At 38.2% G+C, this 15,433-nt stretch overlaps 1 protein-coding gene across 8 annotated transcripts in view; it reads left to right on the forward strand.

Annotated features, from left to right (window-relative positions):
• Positions 1-15,433, forward strand: part of RTTN (rotatin) — a 211,898-nt gene that overhangs the window by 71,685 nt on the left and 124,780 nt on the right. For all 8 annotated transcript variants that reach the window (XM_064294406.1, XM_064294408.1, XM_064294407.1 and 5 more), the window contains 2 exons: positions 14,421-14,517; positions 15,186-15,254. In XM_064294406.1, the coding sequence (XP_064150476.1) occupies positions 14,421-14,517; positions 15,186-15,254 (166 nt within the window). The remainder of the gene's footprint in view (positions 1-14,420; positions 14,518-15,185; positions 15,255-15,433) is intronic.

Below are 15,433 nucleotides of genomic sequence, written 5' to 3' on the forward strand. Positions count from 1 at the left end.
TTATATCTAGGATATATACCTGGGAGTGGGATTGCTGAATCATAAGCTATTTCTATTTTTAGCTTTTTTTTTAATACTGTTGTTTTTTAATTTTTATTGTGCTTTAAGTGAAAGTTTACAAATCAAGTTAGTCTCTCATACAAAAATTTATATATACCTTGCTATATACTCGTAATTGCTCTCCCCCAATGAGACAGCACACTCCTTCTCTCCACTCTCTCTTTTCATGTCCACTGGGCCAGCTTCTGACCCCCCCTGCCCTCTCATCTCCCCTCCAGACAGGAGATACCCACATAGTCTCATGTGTCTACTTGATCCAAGAAGCTCATTCTTCACCAGCATCGTTTTCTATCCCATTGTCCAGTCCAATCCCTGTCTGGAGAGTTGGCTTTGGGATTGATTCCTGTCTTCTGCTAACAGAATGTCTGGGGACCATGACCACTGCAGTCCTTCTAGTCTCAGTCAGACCATTAAGTCTGGTTTTTTTTACAAGAATTTGGGGTCTGCATCCCACTGCTCTCCTGTACCGTCAGGGGTTCTCTGCTGTGTTCCCTGTCAGGGCAGTCATCAGTTGTAGCCGGACACCATCTAGTTCTGCTGGTCTCTCAGGCTGATACAGTCTCTGGCTTATGTGGCTCTTTCTGTCTTTTGGGCTCATAATTACCTTGTGTCTTTGGTGTTCTTCATTCTCCTTTGGTCCAGGTGGGTTGAGACCAATTGATGCATCTTAGATGGCTGCTTGCTACCATTTAGGACTCCAGACACCCTCTCCAAAGTAGGATGCAAAATGTTTTCTTAATAGACTTCATTATACCAATTGACTTAGATGTTCCCTGAAACCGTGGTCCCCAAACACCCAACCCTGCTATGCTGGCCTTCAGAGCGTTCAGTTTATTCAGGAAACTTCTTTGCTTTTGGTTTAGCCTAGTTGTGCTGACCTCTCCTGTGTTGTGTGTTGTCTTTTCCTTCACCTAAAATAGTTCTTATCTACTGTCAAATTAGTGAAAACCCTTTTTGCTCCCTCCCTCCTTCCCGCCCTCCCCCTCTCCCCTCTCATAACCATCAAAGAATATTTTCTTCTCTGTTTTAACTATTTCTTGAGTTCTTAAAATAGGGTCTTATACAATATTTGTCCTTTTGCAGCCGACTAATTTCACTCAGCGTAATGCCTTCTGGACACCTCCATGTCGTGAAATGATTCACGGTTTTATCATTGTTCTTTATCGATGCGTAGTATTCCATTGTGTGAATATAGCATAATTTATCCATTCATCCGTTGATGGGCACCTTGGTTGCTTCCATCTTTTTGCTGTTGTAAACGGTGCTGCAGTAAACGTGGGTACGCATATATCTGTTTGTGTAGAGGCTCTTATTTCTCTAGGATATATTCCAGGGAGTGGGATTGCTGGATCATATGGTAATTCTATTTCTAGCTTTTTAAGGAAACGCTAAATCGATTTTGGAAGTGGTTGTACCATTTGACATTCCCACTGGCAATGTATAAGCGTTCCAGTCTCTCCACAACCTCCCTAACATTTATTATTTTGTGTTTTTTGGATTAATATCAGCCTCGTTGGAGTGAGATGGAATCTCATTGTAGTTTTGATTTGCATTTCTCTAATGGCTAATGATCTTGAGCATTTCCCCATGTATCTGTTAGCTGCCTGAATGTCTTCTTTAGTGAAGTGCCTGTTCATATCTTTTGCCCATTTTTTAATTGCGTTGTTTTGTCTTTTTGTAGTTGAGTTTTGCGGCATCATGTAGATTTCGAGATCAGACGCTGACCGGAAATGTCATAGCTAAAAACTTTTTCACAATCTGTAGGTAGTCTTTTGGTGAAGTGTTTGGGTGAGCATAGGTGTTTGATTTTTAGGAGCTCCCAGTTATCTAGTTTCATTTCTGCATTGTTGGTAATGTTTTATATACTGTTTATGACATGTATTAGGGCTCCTAATGTTGTCCTTATTTTTTCTTTCATGATCTTTATTGTTTTAGATTTTATATTTAGGTCCTTGGTCCATTTTGAGTTAGTTTTTGTGCATGGTGTGAGGTATGGGTCTTGTTTCTTTTTTTGTGGATGGATATCCAGTTATACCAGCACCATTTGTTAGAAAGACTGTCTTTTCCCATTTAAGTGTTTTGGGGCCTTTGTCAAATATCAACTGCTCATATGTGGATGGATTTATGTTCCTTTCCATTGCTCTATGTATCTGTTGTTGTACCAGTACCAGGCTGTTTTGACTACTGTGGCGATAGAATAGGTGCTAAAATCAGGTAGAGTGAGGCCTCCACTTTGTTCTTCTTTTTCAGTAATGCTTGACTTATCTGGGGCCTCTTTCTCTTCCATATGGAGTTGGTGATTTGTTTCTCCATCTCGTTAAAAAATGTCATTGGAATTTGGAGCAGAATTGCATTGTATCTATAGATCGCTTTTGGTAGAATAGACATTTTTAAAATGTTAAGTCTTCCTATCCACGAGCAAGGTATGTTTTTCCAATTATGTAGGTCTCTTTTGGTTTCTCGCAGTAGTGTCTTATGGTTTTCTTTGTATAGGTCTTTTACATCTCTGGTAAGATTTATTCCTAAGTATTTTATCTTTTTGGGGGCTACTGTGAATGGTATTGATTTGGTGATTTCCTCTTTGATGTTCTTTTTGATGGTGTAGAGAATCCAACTGATTTTCGTATATCTTGTATCCTGATACTCTGCTAAACTCTTCTGTTATTTTCAGTAGTTTTCTTGAGGGTTTTCTGTGTGTAAGATCATGTCATCTGCAAAAAAGAGATACTTTTACTTATTCTTCGCCAGTTCGGGTGCCTTTTATTTCCTTATTTAGGCTAATTGCTCTGGCTAGGACCTACAGCACAATGTTGAACAAGAGTGGTAATAAGGGGCACCCTTGTCTGGTTCCTGATTGCAAGGGGGATGCTTTCAGGTTTTCTCTATTTAGGATGATGTTGGCTGTTGGCTTTGTATAAATGAATTTTATTATGTTGAGAAATTTTCCTTCTATTCCAAGTTTGCTGAGAGTTTTTATCGTGCATGGGTGTCGAACTTTGTCAAATGCCTTTTCTGCATCAATTGATAAAATCATGTGTTTCTTGTCTTTTGTTTTATTTAGATGATGGATTATATTGATTGTTTTTCTAATGTTGAACCATCCCTGCATACCTGGTATGAATCCCGCTTGGTCATGGTGAATCATTTCTTTGGTATGTTGTTGAATTCTGTTGAGGATTTTTGCATATAAGTTCCTGAGGGATATAGGTCTGTAATTTTCTTTTTTTGTGGTGTTTTTACATGGTTTTCATATTAGGGATATGCTGGCTCCATAGAATGAGTTTGGGAGTATTCTGTCCTTTGCTCTGAAATACCTTTAGTAGTAGTGGTGTTAACTCTTCTCTGAAAGTTTGGTAGCATTCTGCAGTGAATCCATTTGGGCCAGGGCTTTTTTTTTGTTGGGAGTTTTTTGATTACCTTTTCAATCTCTTCTTTTATTATGGGTTTATTTAGTTGTTCTACCTCTGTTTGTGTTAGTTTAGGTAGGTGGTTTTTTCCTTGGATATCATCTATTTCTTCTAGGTTTTCAAATTTGTTAGAGTATAATTTTTCGTAGAAATCTGGTATGATTCTTTAATTTCAGTGGGATCTGTTGTAATATCACCCATCTCATTTCTTATTTGGGTTATTTGCTTCCTCTTCTGCTTTTCTTTTGTCAGTTTAGCCAGTGGTTTATCCATTTTGTTAATTTTTTCAAAGAACCAGCTTTTGGTTTTGTTAACTCTTTCAGCTTTTCTGTTTTCTATTTCATTTAATTCTGGTCTAAAATTTTTATTATTTGCTTTCTTTTGGTGCCTGAGGGTTTCTTTTGTTGCTTTCCTTCTATTTGTTCAAATTGTAGGGATAATTCTTTGATTTTGGCCCTTTCTTCTTTTTGCATATGTACGTTTATTGATATAAATTGACTTCTGAGCACTGCTTTTGCTGTGTCCCAAAGTTTCTGATAGGAAGTGTTTTCATTCTCGTTGGTGTCTATGAATTTCTTTATTCCATCTGTAATGCCTCCTGTAAACCAGTTGTTTTTGAGCAGGGTATTGTTCAGTTTCCAAATGTTTGATTTCTTTTCCCTGCTTTTCCTGTTATTGCTGTCTACTTTTATGGCCTTATGGTTAGAGAAGATGCTTTGTAATATTTCAGTGTTTTGGATTCTCCTAAGGCTTGCTTTATGACCTAATATGTGGTCTGTTCTAGAGAATGTTTCATGTACTCTAGAAAAGAAAATGTAATTTGCTGCCATTCGGTGGAGTGTTCTGTATATGTCTGTGAGGTCAAGTTGGTTGATTATAGCATTTAAATCTTCCGTGTCTTTATTGAGCTTCTTTTTGGATGATCTATCCTTCTCTGAAAGTCATGTGTTGAAGTCTCCTACTGTAATTGTGGAGCTGTCTATCTCACTTTTCAATGCTGTTAGTTTGTTTTATGTATCTTGCAGGACTGTCTTTGGGTGCATAAATATTTCATATGGTTATATCCTCCAGGTATATTGCCCCTTTAATCGTTATATAGTGTCCTCCCTTATCCTTTGTGGTGGATTTAACTTTAAAGTCTATTTTGCCAGAAATTAATATTGCCACTCCTGCTCTTTGTTGATTGTTGTTTGCTTGATATATTTTTTCCATCCTTCGAGTTTTAGTTTGTTTGTGTCTCTAAGTCTGAGGTGGCAGCATACAGGCGGATCATGTTTTTTTATCCATTCTGCCAGTCTCTGTCCATTTAGTGCATTTATGTTCAGCATAATTATGTATAGGTTATATTTTTTATGTGTTTAGTGATGTCATTTTTTGTGTGTTGTTGACAGTTTCTTTTTCCCACTTAATTTTTTGTGCTGAGTAGTTAATCTTTATTCATTGTCTTTTCCTCTTGTTCGTTATTGATTTTGTTTCTGCTGAGTCTCTATTTTTTTCTTGTATTTTATTTTGATGAGTAGGACTGTTAGTCTCCTTTGTGGTTACCTTAATATTTTCCCTCATTTTTCTAACTTTAAACCTAACTTTTATTTCTTTGTATCGCCTTCTCTTTCTCTCCATATGAAAGATCTATGACTACATTTCTTAGTCCCTCTTTATTGTTTGAATGTTGTCTTCTTTTAGATAATGACATTGCTGTTTTCCTGTTTTGAGCATTTTTTTAATCTTGATATATTTTTGTGATTTCTTCATCTGGGTTGACATCTGATCTGTCCAGTGTTCTAGTCTTGGGTTGATATCTGATATTATTGATTTTCTTACTAAAGTACTCCCTTTAGTATTTCTTCTAGTTTTGCTTTGGCTTTTACAAATTCTCTAAACTTGTATTTATCTGGAAATGTCCTAATTTCACCTTCATATTTGAGAGACAGTTTTGCTGGGTATATGATTCTTGGCTGGCAATTTTTTTCCTTCAGTGCTTTATGTCAGTTATCCCACTGCCGCCTTGCCTGCATGGTTTCTGCCGAGCAATCTGAGCTTATTCTTAATGACTCTCCTTTATAGGTGACTTTTGCTTATCCGTAGCTGCCCATAAAATTCTCTCTTTATCTTTGGTTTTGGCAAGTTTGAATATAATGTATCTTGGTGATTTTCTTTTAAAATCTACCTATGTGGAGTTCTATGAGCATCTTAGATAGAGACCTTCTCATCTTTCACGATATCGGGAAGTTTTGTGCCAACAAATCTTGAACAATTCTCTCTGCTTTTTCTGTTTTCCCTCCCTGTTCGGGTACTCCAATCAGTCATAGGTTATTTCTCTTGATTGAGTCCCACATGATTCTTAGGTTTTTTCATTTTTTAAAATTCTTTTAATGGATTTTTCTTCAAACATGTTGATGCCAAGTGCTTTATCTTCAAGTTCAGAAATTCTTCCTTCCACTTGCTCAGTTCTGCTCCTCTGAGTTTCTCTTGAGTTGTCTACTTCTGTAATTTTATTGTTAATCTTTTGAATTTCTGATTGCTGTCTGTCTATGGATTTTTCCAGTTTAGTAAATTTTTCATTATGTTCCTAAATAATCTTTTTAATTTCTTCAACTGCTTTATCTGCATGTTCCTTGGCTTGTTCTTCATATTGAATGAGTTTCTTCCTGATATCTTGAAGGATTCTATATATTAATCTTTTGTATTCTGCATCTGGTAGTTCCAGGAATACACTTTCATCTGGAAGATCCCTTGATTCTTTGTTTTGAGAGCTTGTTGAGGTGATCATGGTCTGTTTCTTTATTTGACTTGATATTGACTGTTGTCTCCGAGTCATCTATAGGTTTTTGTATTAGTTTATCGCGACTCGACGGCACTGGGTTTTGGATTTTATGTTTGCTTACTCTGTCATAGCTGCTTGCTTTGTTTTGATATGCCCAAATGGGTTGCTTGAGTGAGCTAATTTGATTATTTTGCCTTTGGAGCTCTGACGTTCTGTCCCCAGATAGCTAGAGCTGTTATCAGGTATATCAGCTTAGGAGTCCATTCACTTTTCTCGTATGAATTCAGCTCAGGTATTCAGGTAGCTGATCATCAAGTGTGTGCTGTACTACAGTCTTAGAGGGGCTGCGGTGATTGGTGTAGGTACTGGCATCTGATTGCAGTGTGGGGTCATGCTCTGAGGAAGGCATGGGGCTGACATCCATCTCCCATGTGTCTCTGAGGAAAGCTCATCCCTGTTCCCTAGAGTGCACAGCTTGGTGGGTTCTGCAGACGGACCGTGGGCAATCAGTGCTCTTGGTTGTAAGGACTGCGAGGTACCAGTTATCCTTGGACCCCTGTCGTAGGTGGGTGGGCGACCTGAGTGGAGCCACTAGTCCTTATGCCCCTGATTTGGGTAAGTAAGGACCCTGTTTAATAGCCAAAGCAGTGTCAAATATCAAATACCCACCCCTCCACCGCACAGCTGAAGTAGTTGCGTCTGCCAACATGGGCCTATTCTACCACAGTAAGCCCTCATAGGTCCATGCAGGGAGAAAGAAAGGTATTCAAAGTCCACGGATTGTTTATGCCTGGACAGGAGCCACTTATGTTCTAAGCTCCCCCAGTTCATAGAGCTGGCAAGTTATCCTTTTCCCCAGTTGTGAATTCCTTCTACAAGGCCGGGAGAATGGTTCTCAGTGCTCAACAGGGCCTGTCAGGCCCAGGGAAATCATCAGCCTCTGGAACCTGGTTGGAGGTGGGGGGCACAGTAAAATACCCTCAAGTACTTAGCTTTTGCTGAGAGCGCTGTTCTTTGGTTCTGGAGGTGTGAGTAGGCTGTGCAGCTGGCTGCTTCTCCCTGAGAAACGTGCTGCCAAACGCTACTACCAGCCCACTGCAATCGTTCCTGGGAATGGTGCCTGAGGGATCCGGGTGATTCAGGTCTGGCAACTCCTCTCCGTTTCTGAACAGTCTTACCCTCCCCCTGCCGCTCAGTCCATTTTCTGACTTTGCCTTTGATATTCAGGGCTCCTAGCTTGTTATAAATATACTCCTTTCACTTGTTTTTTCAGGTCTTTGTTGTAAGATGGATCGCTGGAAGCACCTGGCTAATCCTCCATCTTGCTCCCTCCTCCCTATTTTTAGCTTTTTGAAGAGGTGCTTACTGTTTTCCATAGTTGTTATACCATTTTCCAATCCCACCAGCGATGTGTAAGAGCTCCAGTTTCCCCAAAACCTCGGCAGCATTTATTTTGTTTTTTTGATCATTGCCGTTTTTGCAGGATGTGATCGTATCTCACTGCAGTTTTGATTTACCTCTCTAATGGCTGATGATTATGAACATCTCTTCATGTGTTTAGCCACCTGAATGTCATCTTTGATGAATTGTCTGTTCATGTTCTTTGTTCTTGTTTTGATTGGATTGTTTGTCTTTTTGTTGTTGAGAGATGAGACCCTTGTCAGATGTCGTTACTCTCAATTTTTTTCCCAGTCTGTAGGTTCTCTTTTTACTCTTTTGGTAAAGTCTTTTGATGAGCATATGCATTTAATATGAAGGAGGTACCAGTTATCTAGTATATCTTCTGTTTTTCGTGCATTTTTATTTGTGTTTGATAGTGTATTCATGCCAAAAATTAGGACTCCTAGCTTTGCCACTATGTTATTTTCCAGAAACTTTATAGTTTAGCTTTAACATTTAGGTCTTTGATCCACTTTGCATTAGTTTTTGTATATGGTGTGAGGTATGGATCCTGTTTCATTTTTCTGCAAATGGTTATCGGTTTTGCCAGCACCATTTGTTAAAGAGATTCTCTTCGCCATTGAATAGGCCTTGATGCTTTGTCGAAGATCAGCTGCCCATAGGTGGATGGATTTACTTCTAGGTTCTCAATTCTCTTCCATTGGTCTATGTGTCTGTTGTTGTACCAGTGCCAGGTTGTTTTGATTATTGTGGCTTTATAGTAAGTTTTGTGATCGGGAAGTGCTAGGCCTCCTACTTAATATTAATTTAGCTATTCAAGTTTTCCTTCCTTATGAAGTTGGAGATTACTTTTTAAACAATGTTGGAATTTGGATTGGGATTGCATTTTATTTATAGATCGCTTTGGATAGTATTGACTTTTTACAACTTTGAGTCTTCCAGTCTGTGGGCATGGAATGTTTTTTCATTTACGTAGATCTCTTTTAGTTTTGTAGTTTTCCTTGTATAAGTCTTTTATGTCCCTGGTTAGATTTATTCTTAGGTATTTTTTACCCTTGGAGGCTATTATAAATGGTATTGTATTTTTGATTTCCTTTTCGGAGTTCTACTTGTTCACGTAGAGGAACCCAACTGATTTTGTATGTTAATCCTGTGCTCTGCTGCTTTGTTGAAGCCTTCTATTAGTTTCAGTAACTTTCTTGTAGAATCTCATGTCAGCTGCTTTTCTTCATCCATACCAATTTGGCTACCCTTTATTTCCTTTATTTGTGTTATTGTTCTCATTTGGACTTCTGGTACATTATTGAATAAGAGTGGTGTTAATGGACATCCTTGTCTTGTTCTCACTCTCAACGGGAGTGCTTTCATTCTGTCTCCATTGAGAATAATGTCGTCTTTTGGTTTTGCGTATGTGTCCTTATGTTGAAGAATTTCCCTTCTCTTCCTGTTTTGCTGAGAGCTTTTATCAAGAAAGGATGTTGGACTTTATCAAATGCTTTTTCTGCATCGACTGAGGTAATCATGTGATTAATTTGTTTTATTTATGTGGTGAATTACATTGATTGATTTTCCTAATGTTGAACCACTCTTGCATCCCTGGTATGAATCCTACCTGGTCATGATGTATTATTTTTTTAATATGGTGTTGTACTCTGTTGGATTGAATTTTGTTGAGAACTTCTGTGTCTATATTAATGAGGGATATTGGTCTGTAATTTTCTTTTTGTGATACCTTTGCCTGGCTTTGCTACCAGGGTTATGGTATTTTCATAGAATGAATTAGGGAGTATTCCTTCCTTTTCCATGTTCTGGGATAGTTTGAGCAGAATTGGTATCAACTTCCTTTAAATTTTTGGTGGAATTCTTCAGTGAAGCCATCTGGGCCAGGGCCTTTTTTTTTTGTTGTTGGGAGTATTGTTAGTGAGATTTTCAATTTCTTCTTTTGTTACGGGTCTGTTTAGATTTTTCTACCTCTATTTTTGTTAGTTTAGGTAAGTAATGTGTTTCTAGAAATTTGTCCATTCTAGGTTTTCAAATTTGTTGGCATACAGTTTTTTATAATCTGTTATGATCCTCTTTATCTTGGTTGGTTCTGTTGTAATGTTGCCCATTTCATTTCTTATTTTGGTTATTGTATCTTCTCATTGTTTTCCTTTGTCAGTTTGGCCAGTGGTTTGTCAATTTTATCGGTCCTCTCAAACCGATTTCTAATTTTGTTGATTCTTCCTATTTTTCTTTTTATTTTCTGTTACATTTATTTCTGCTCTGATCTTTATTATTTCCTTTCTTCTGGTGACTGTGGATTTCTTTTGCTGTTCCTTGTCTATTTGTTCAAGTTGTTGGTGTCAGTTATTGATTTCGGACCTTCTTTTTTGGGATGTGTGCATTTATTGTTACATATTTTCCTCTGAGCACTACTTTTGTTGTGTCCCAGAGGTTTTGGTATGTTATGTCTTCATTCTCATTTGATTCTAAGAAGTTTTTAGTAATTTCTTCTATGACCCAGTAGTTTTTAAGTTAGGTTATTCAGCTTCCAGGTATGTCATTTTTTTTTTCTTGCTCTTTTTGTTACTGGTTTCTAGTTTCATAGTGTTATGATAAAAGAAGATGCTTTGTATTATGTTGATGTTTTTGAATTTATTAAGGCTTGCTTTGTGGCCTGGAATGTGATCTGTTCTGGAGAATGATTCATGTGCATTGGAGAAGGATGTGTATTATACTGCTGTTGGATGGTGTGTTCTGTATATGTCTTTGAGGTTGAGTTGGTTGATTGTGTTACTTAGATCATAGATTTCTTTCCTGGGTTTCGTTCTAGTTGTCCATCATCTAAATTGGTGTGTTAAAGTTTCCTAATATTATTGTAGAACTGCCTATTTCTCTTTTCAATTCTGTTAGAGTTTATTTTATGTATTTTGGAGCTCTGTCATTGGGTGCATAAATATTATTGTTATATTTTAGCGAATTGACCCTTTAGTCATTATAAAAACCACAACAGCCTTACAAGAAATATTAAAGGGAGTCCTTCAGAAAGAGAACCAATGACATCAGCCAACTACCTAAGATAAAACACACAACAGCATCACCAAGATACCCACTCAGATAAAGGCCTCACAAAAGTTGACAACCTAAGATAAAACGCACAAGAGATAAAGGTTTCACAAAAGTGAAATAAAGCTACAAAAGTATAGGGAACTAGAGATGATAAGCTGTAAACAATGACAACTTCAAAACAAAAAAGGGGGAATAAATGGTGTAGTTACAGAACTTCCAAACAGAAAGGAAGTCAAGGGAATTTCAAGATAATACAGATTATTTTAAAGCAAAGAGGATAAAGGTAAACTTCAGGGTAACCATAAAAAAATCAGTAAATCTAATCACCAAAATAAAGAAGAAAATCAAAAAGACTCATAAACACAAAAACAACAAGGGATACAAACAGAAAATCCATATACATAAAGAACAAGCACAAAGAATTAAGAGAAACAAAACCACTGTTAATTCCACAAAAAAGTACAACAAAATGACAGCAATGAATTCATTATCTTTCATTAATCACATGAAATGCAAATGGATTAAATGCATCAGTCAAGAGTCAGACAATGGCAGAATACATAAGAAAAAAAAATGACTCCTCAGTATGTTGCCTACAAGAGATACACCTTAGACACAAAGATAAAAACAAGTTAAAAATCAAAGAAGGGAAAATATATGTATATATATATATCAAACAATCAGTAACTAAATGAGCATAGAAGTAGCAATAATAATTTCAGATAAACAAACTTTAAGCCCATATTCATTACAACAGACAATGAAGGCATTATTATAAATGCTGATGTCATTGGTTGATGTCATTGGTTCTCTTTCTGAAGGACTCCCTTTAATATTTCTTGTAAGGCTGTTGTGGTTTTTATAAATTCCCTTAATTTTTGCTTATCGGGGGATGTCTTAGTTTTTTGTTTTTTTTTAAATTGTGTTTTAGGTGAAAGTTTATAGCTCAAGTTAGTTTCTCATTCAAAAATTTATACGCATATTATTATGTGACCTAGTTGCTATCCCTATAATGTGACTGCACACTCCCCTTTTCTACCCTGGATTTCCCATGTCCATTCAACCAGTTCTTTTCCCTTTCTACTTCTCATCTTGCCTCCAAACAGGAGCTGTCCGTTTAGTCTCTAGTATCTACTAGAACTAAGAAGCATACTCTTCACAAGTATTATTTTATGTTTTATAATCCGATCTAATCTTCGTCTGAAGAGTTGGCTTCAGAAATGGTTTTAGTTCTGGGTTAACACAGAGTCTGGGGACCGTGTCTTCTGGGGTTCCTTCAGTTTCAGTCAGACCATTAAGTCTGGTCTTTTTTTGTAAATTTGAGTTCTGCACCCTGGGAACGTCTTAATTTTGCCATCGTTTTTGAAAAATAGTTTTGCTGTATATATGATTCTTGGTTGGCCATTCTTTTCTTTCAGGATTTTATGTATATAATACCATTGCCCTGTGGTCTGCATGGTTTCTGATGAGAAATCAGTTTATCGGTGCCCCTTTAAGTGATACTTCATTTTTCATAAGTTGCTGTCAGAATTCTTTCTTTGTCTTTGGTTTTGGAAATTTGATTATGATATGTCTTGGTGAATTTCTTTTGGGGTCTCTTCCATATGGGGTTTTTTCAGTTTCTTGGATGGAAACATTCTCATCTTTCATGATGTTTGGGAAATTTTCTGCCAATATATCTTCAGAAATTCTCTTTGTACTTTTTTTCTCTTCCTCTTCTGGGATTCCTATTATGAATAGATTATTCACCTTTTTGGTGTCCCACATAACTCTTAGGGTTTCTTCATTTTTCTTCATTATTTTTTTGATCTTCCCTCACATTAGTATGGATGGATTTGCCCTCTATCTTGTTGATTCTTTCTTCCATTGATTCAGTTCTATATCTGTGCCCTTCCGTTGTGTTATCTGTTTCTGATGTTTTTTTGTTAATCTTCTGAGCTTCTACTTGTTGCTTTTGTATGGTTTCTAATTACCTATTGAATCTGTCATTTTGTTCTTGTGTTGTTTTCCTGAATTCTTGTAAGGCTTTTTCTGTATTTTCCTTGATGTTTTTGAGGATCTTAAATTTAAGTCTGTTGTCAGTTCCTTCTCAGGTAGTTCTATTATCATTTCTTCCTCTGGAAGGCTTTCTTTACCCTTTATTTTGCTCACTTACCTGATTTCTTCAGATCATTTGTTATTGCTGTCTCTGAGGCATTAAGGTGTTATTTATTTATATATTTATCTACTTATTGTGTGTATTTTTTCCTAATTTTTTTGTTTTGATATATCAGGGCCACGGGGTGGGTGTGTATGACTGATCACTGGTCTGGCGGCACGCGAGCACTTGCCACCTATTGCCAGATGGTTGGGTTGACAGCAGGAGGGGGAGATAGTGGGTAGAGCACACATATGTTGTTGATCACTGGGTGGACGGGGTGCAGGATAGGGGGGTGGGTGGGGGATGGGGAGTGGGGGATGGGCAGGCAGGCAGGGTGGGCATGCACTGCTGCCAGTTCTTGGTCTGTTGGTACGGGAGTGTGCACTGCTGCTGACTGAGTGGGCAGAGCGGTGGAGGGGCATGATGGCAGGTGGTGTTGGCATGCTGTGCTGCCAGTCATCTCTCTGGTGGTATGGGAGTGTGTGCTGCCACTTGCCAGGTGGTAGGTTGGCAGGGGGATAATAAGTGAGGCAGGTATGCACCATCCCCAGCTGTCTGTCTGGTGGTGTGGGAGCACACGCTGCTGTTTGCCTAGTGGTTGGGGCAGCAGGGCGTGGCGGGTGGGGCAGATATATGTTGCCAACTTCAGGTGGGGCAGGGCTGGTTAAGGGAGGAAGGGGGCTTTTACTGTGGTTCCTTGGTGGCCAGGGTGGTGGTGGTGGTAGAGGAATGCATGCCGTTGGTTACCAGGAGAGCGGGGCAGGGGGAATGTGAACGTGCTCCTTTGGTCACCAGGTATGAGTGCTGGGGCACTCTTACGTAGGCTGCAGCCGGAAATTGGGACCTTGCCCCAACCTAATACGAGGAGGAGTGGGGCTGTCTGGAGTCTGGTTGGGTGGGGGACCTCGGCTGACACTCTGTGGATCTATTACTCTGTGTGTGCTACTCACCCTGATGATTGGGTACTGCCACTGGTGAGTGATCCTGTCTCTGGCTCCTGGCCCCCTGCCTGCTCTGTGGTCACCAGCATTCCTGGTGTTCTTGCCTGCTTTCCTGTACTTACCCTTCTTAGATCCGGTTCCTATCCTGCTCACCTTGCTGCACAGTTTCTAAGTTTGTCTACACAGTTTCTCTGTTTCCTGTTGGGAATTCTGTGACGTTTCTTTCCTGTGCTTCTCACGTGGGGTTGCTGTTCTCTTTGTCTCAAGATGGCCATGCTACTGCAGGCTTGCTGGCAGGGCACCTCTGAGCTATAACACTCCTTGTTTGCTGTTTTTGTTCAATTTCTCCTCCCAAACTGTCTTGGATCTAGTTCATCATTCCTTTTAGTGCTCAGGGTTCCAGGATTGTCATCTTTATCTGTTTCACTTTGTTTCTCAGGTCTCTGTTGTAGGGGGATGGCATGATGCGTCTAACTAAGCTGTTTTGGACCATTGTTCACTATTATTTGGTTTAAGAAGATGTCGGGAATATTTTCGGTTTAAGGTTTAAAGGTTATCTCTGCAGAAGTTTCAGGAAGTTCAGGGATTTTCTAATTTGAAGCCTGTTTTTTAGAAGAAAAACATTTCCTAAAGTCATGCTTCTTTTTATTCCTCAGTTTCTTTGATATTCCATGAAGATTGTGCTATTGTGACGGAAGTAGGAGCATTGTTTTGTCTTCTATTATTTGATGAAGTATCAAGAATGGACATATGGTGAGCTGTGAGAATTTTAAAAGTCTTTTACTCTTAAAAATATTTATCTAAGGTTTCTGATGCAATCTTAAAGCAGTGCGTTGAAATCTCTGACTTAGGAGGCCTATTATGCTTTCCATGCTAGACTTACATGGTATGCTTTTTAGTTTGAGTAAGCAGTATTAAAAAACCCATTTGCTCAAAAGGTCACCCTGAAATTTTCTTTCTGAACACTTCTAAGTATACAATTTAAAAATTACTACAGTGTTTTGATTTCAATAAATTTTTAGTATATATCCTTAATTTTGTGTGCGCTTTTCTCTTTAATATTTGATTATTCTTGTAAAAAATAAGCATCTTTGGGAAGATGTTTAGGATGATAATATCTAATTAACACAGGTCTTGAGCAAGCTTAGTGGTAGGGGGCCACAAAGAGTTCACCTGCCACTGCCATGGCCACGTTATAAACCCAAATGCTTATTATAGAGACTCGTTTTAAAAAGGCACCCTTTTACTTTTAATAAGCAAATCCAGGTAGTAGCAGACTGTGCCATAAGTATACTTAATGATGAAACCAGTTGTGCCTCTTGGTTTGAGTTTGTCAAGGAACTGAAGCAATTTGTTTTTGCTAGACACAAGTGTGGTCTACTCAGTTGTTTCTTTCCTTTTGCTTTTCCCTTATGAAATAGGTCTGTTAAACCTTCCAGTAAATCTTCTTCGCCATCACTCTTCAGTTTGCCTCTTTCAGTTATTAGAAGGTGAAGTATGTATTTCTCTGATTTTCTTGAAGGGTTATGGAAAGGGAAATGAAAATCTGTAAGTTGTCACAATTTTCATTTAGCATTTAAATCACATAATTTCTAGTGTTTTTATGCAAAGTTCATGATGATGTTTTGGTGATTTCAGTAAGCCTCCCTTACCTTGCCTCCAGCATATT

The sequence above is a fragment of the Loxodonta africana genome, chromosome 11 (genome assembly GCF_030014295.1).
Source record: "Loxodonta africana isolate mLoxAfr1 chromosome 11, mLoxAfr1.hap2, whole genome shotgun sequence".
In the NCBI taxonomy this organism is placed as follows: domain Eukaryota; kingdom Metazoa; phylum Chordata; class Mammalia; order Proboscidea; family Elephantidae; genus Loxodonta; species Loxodonta africana.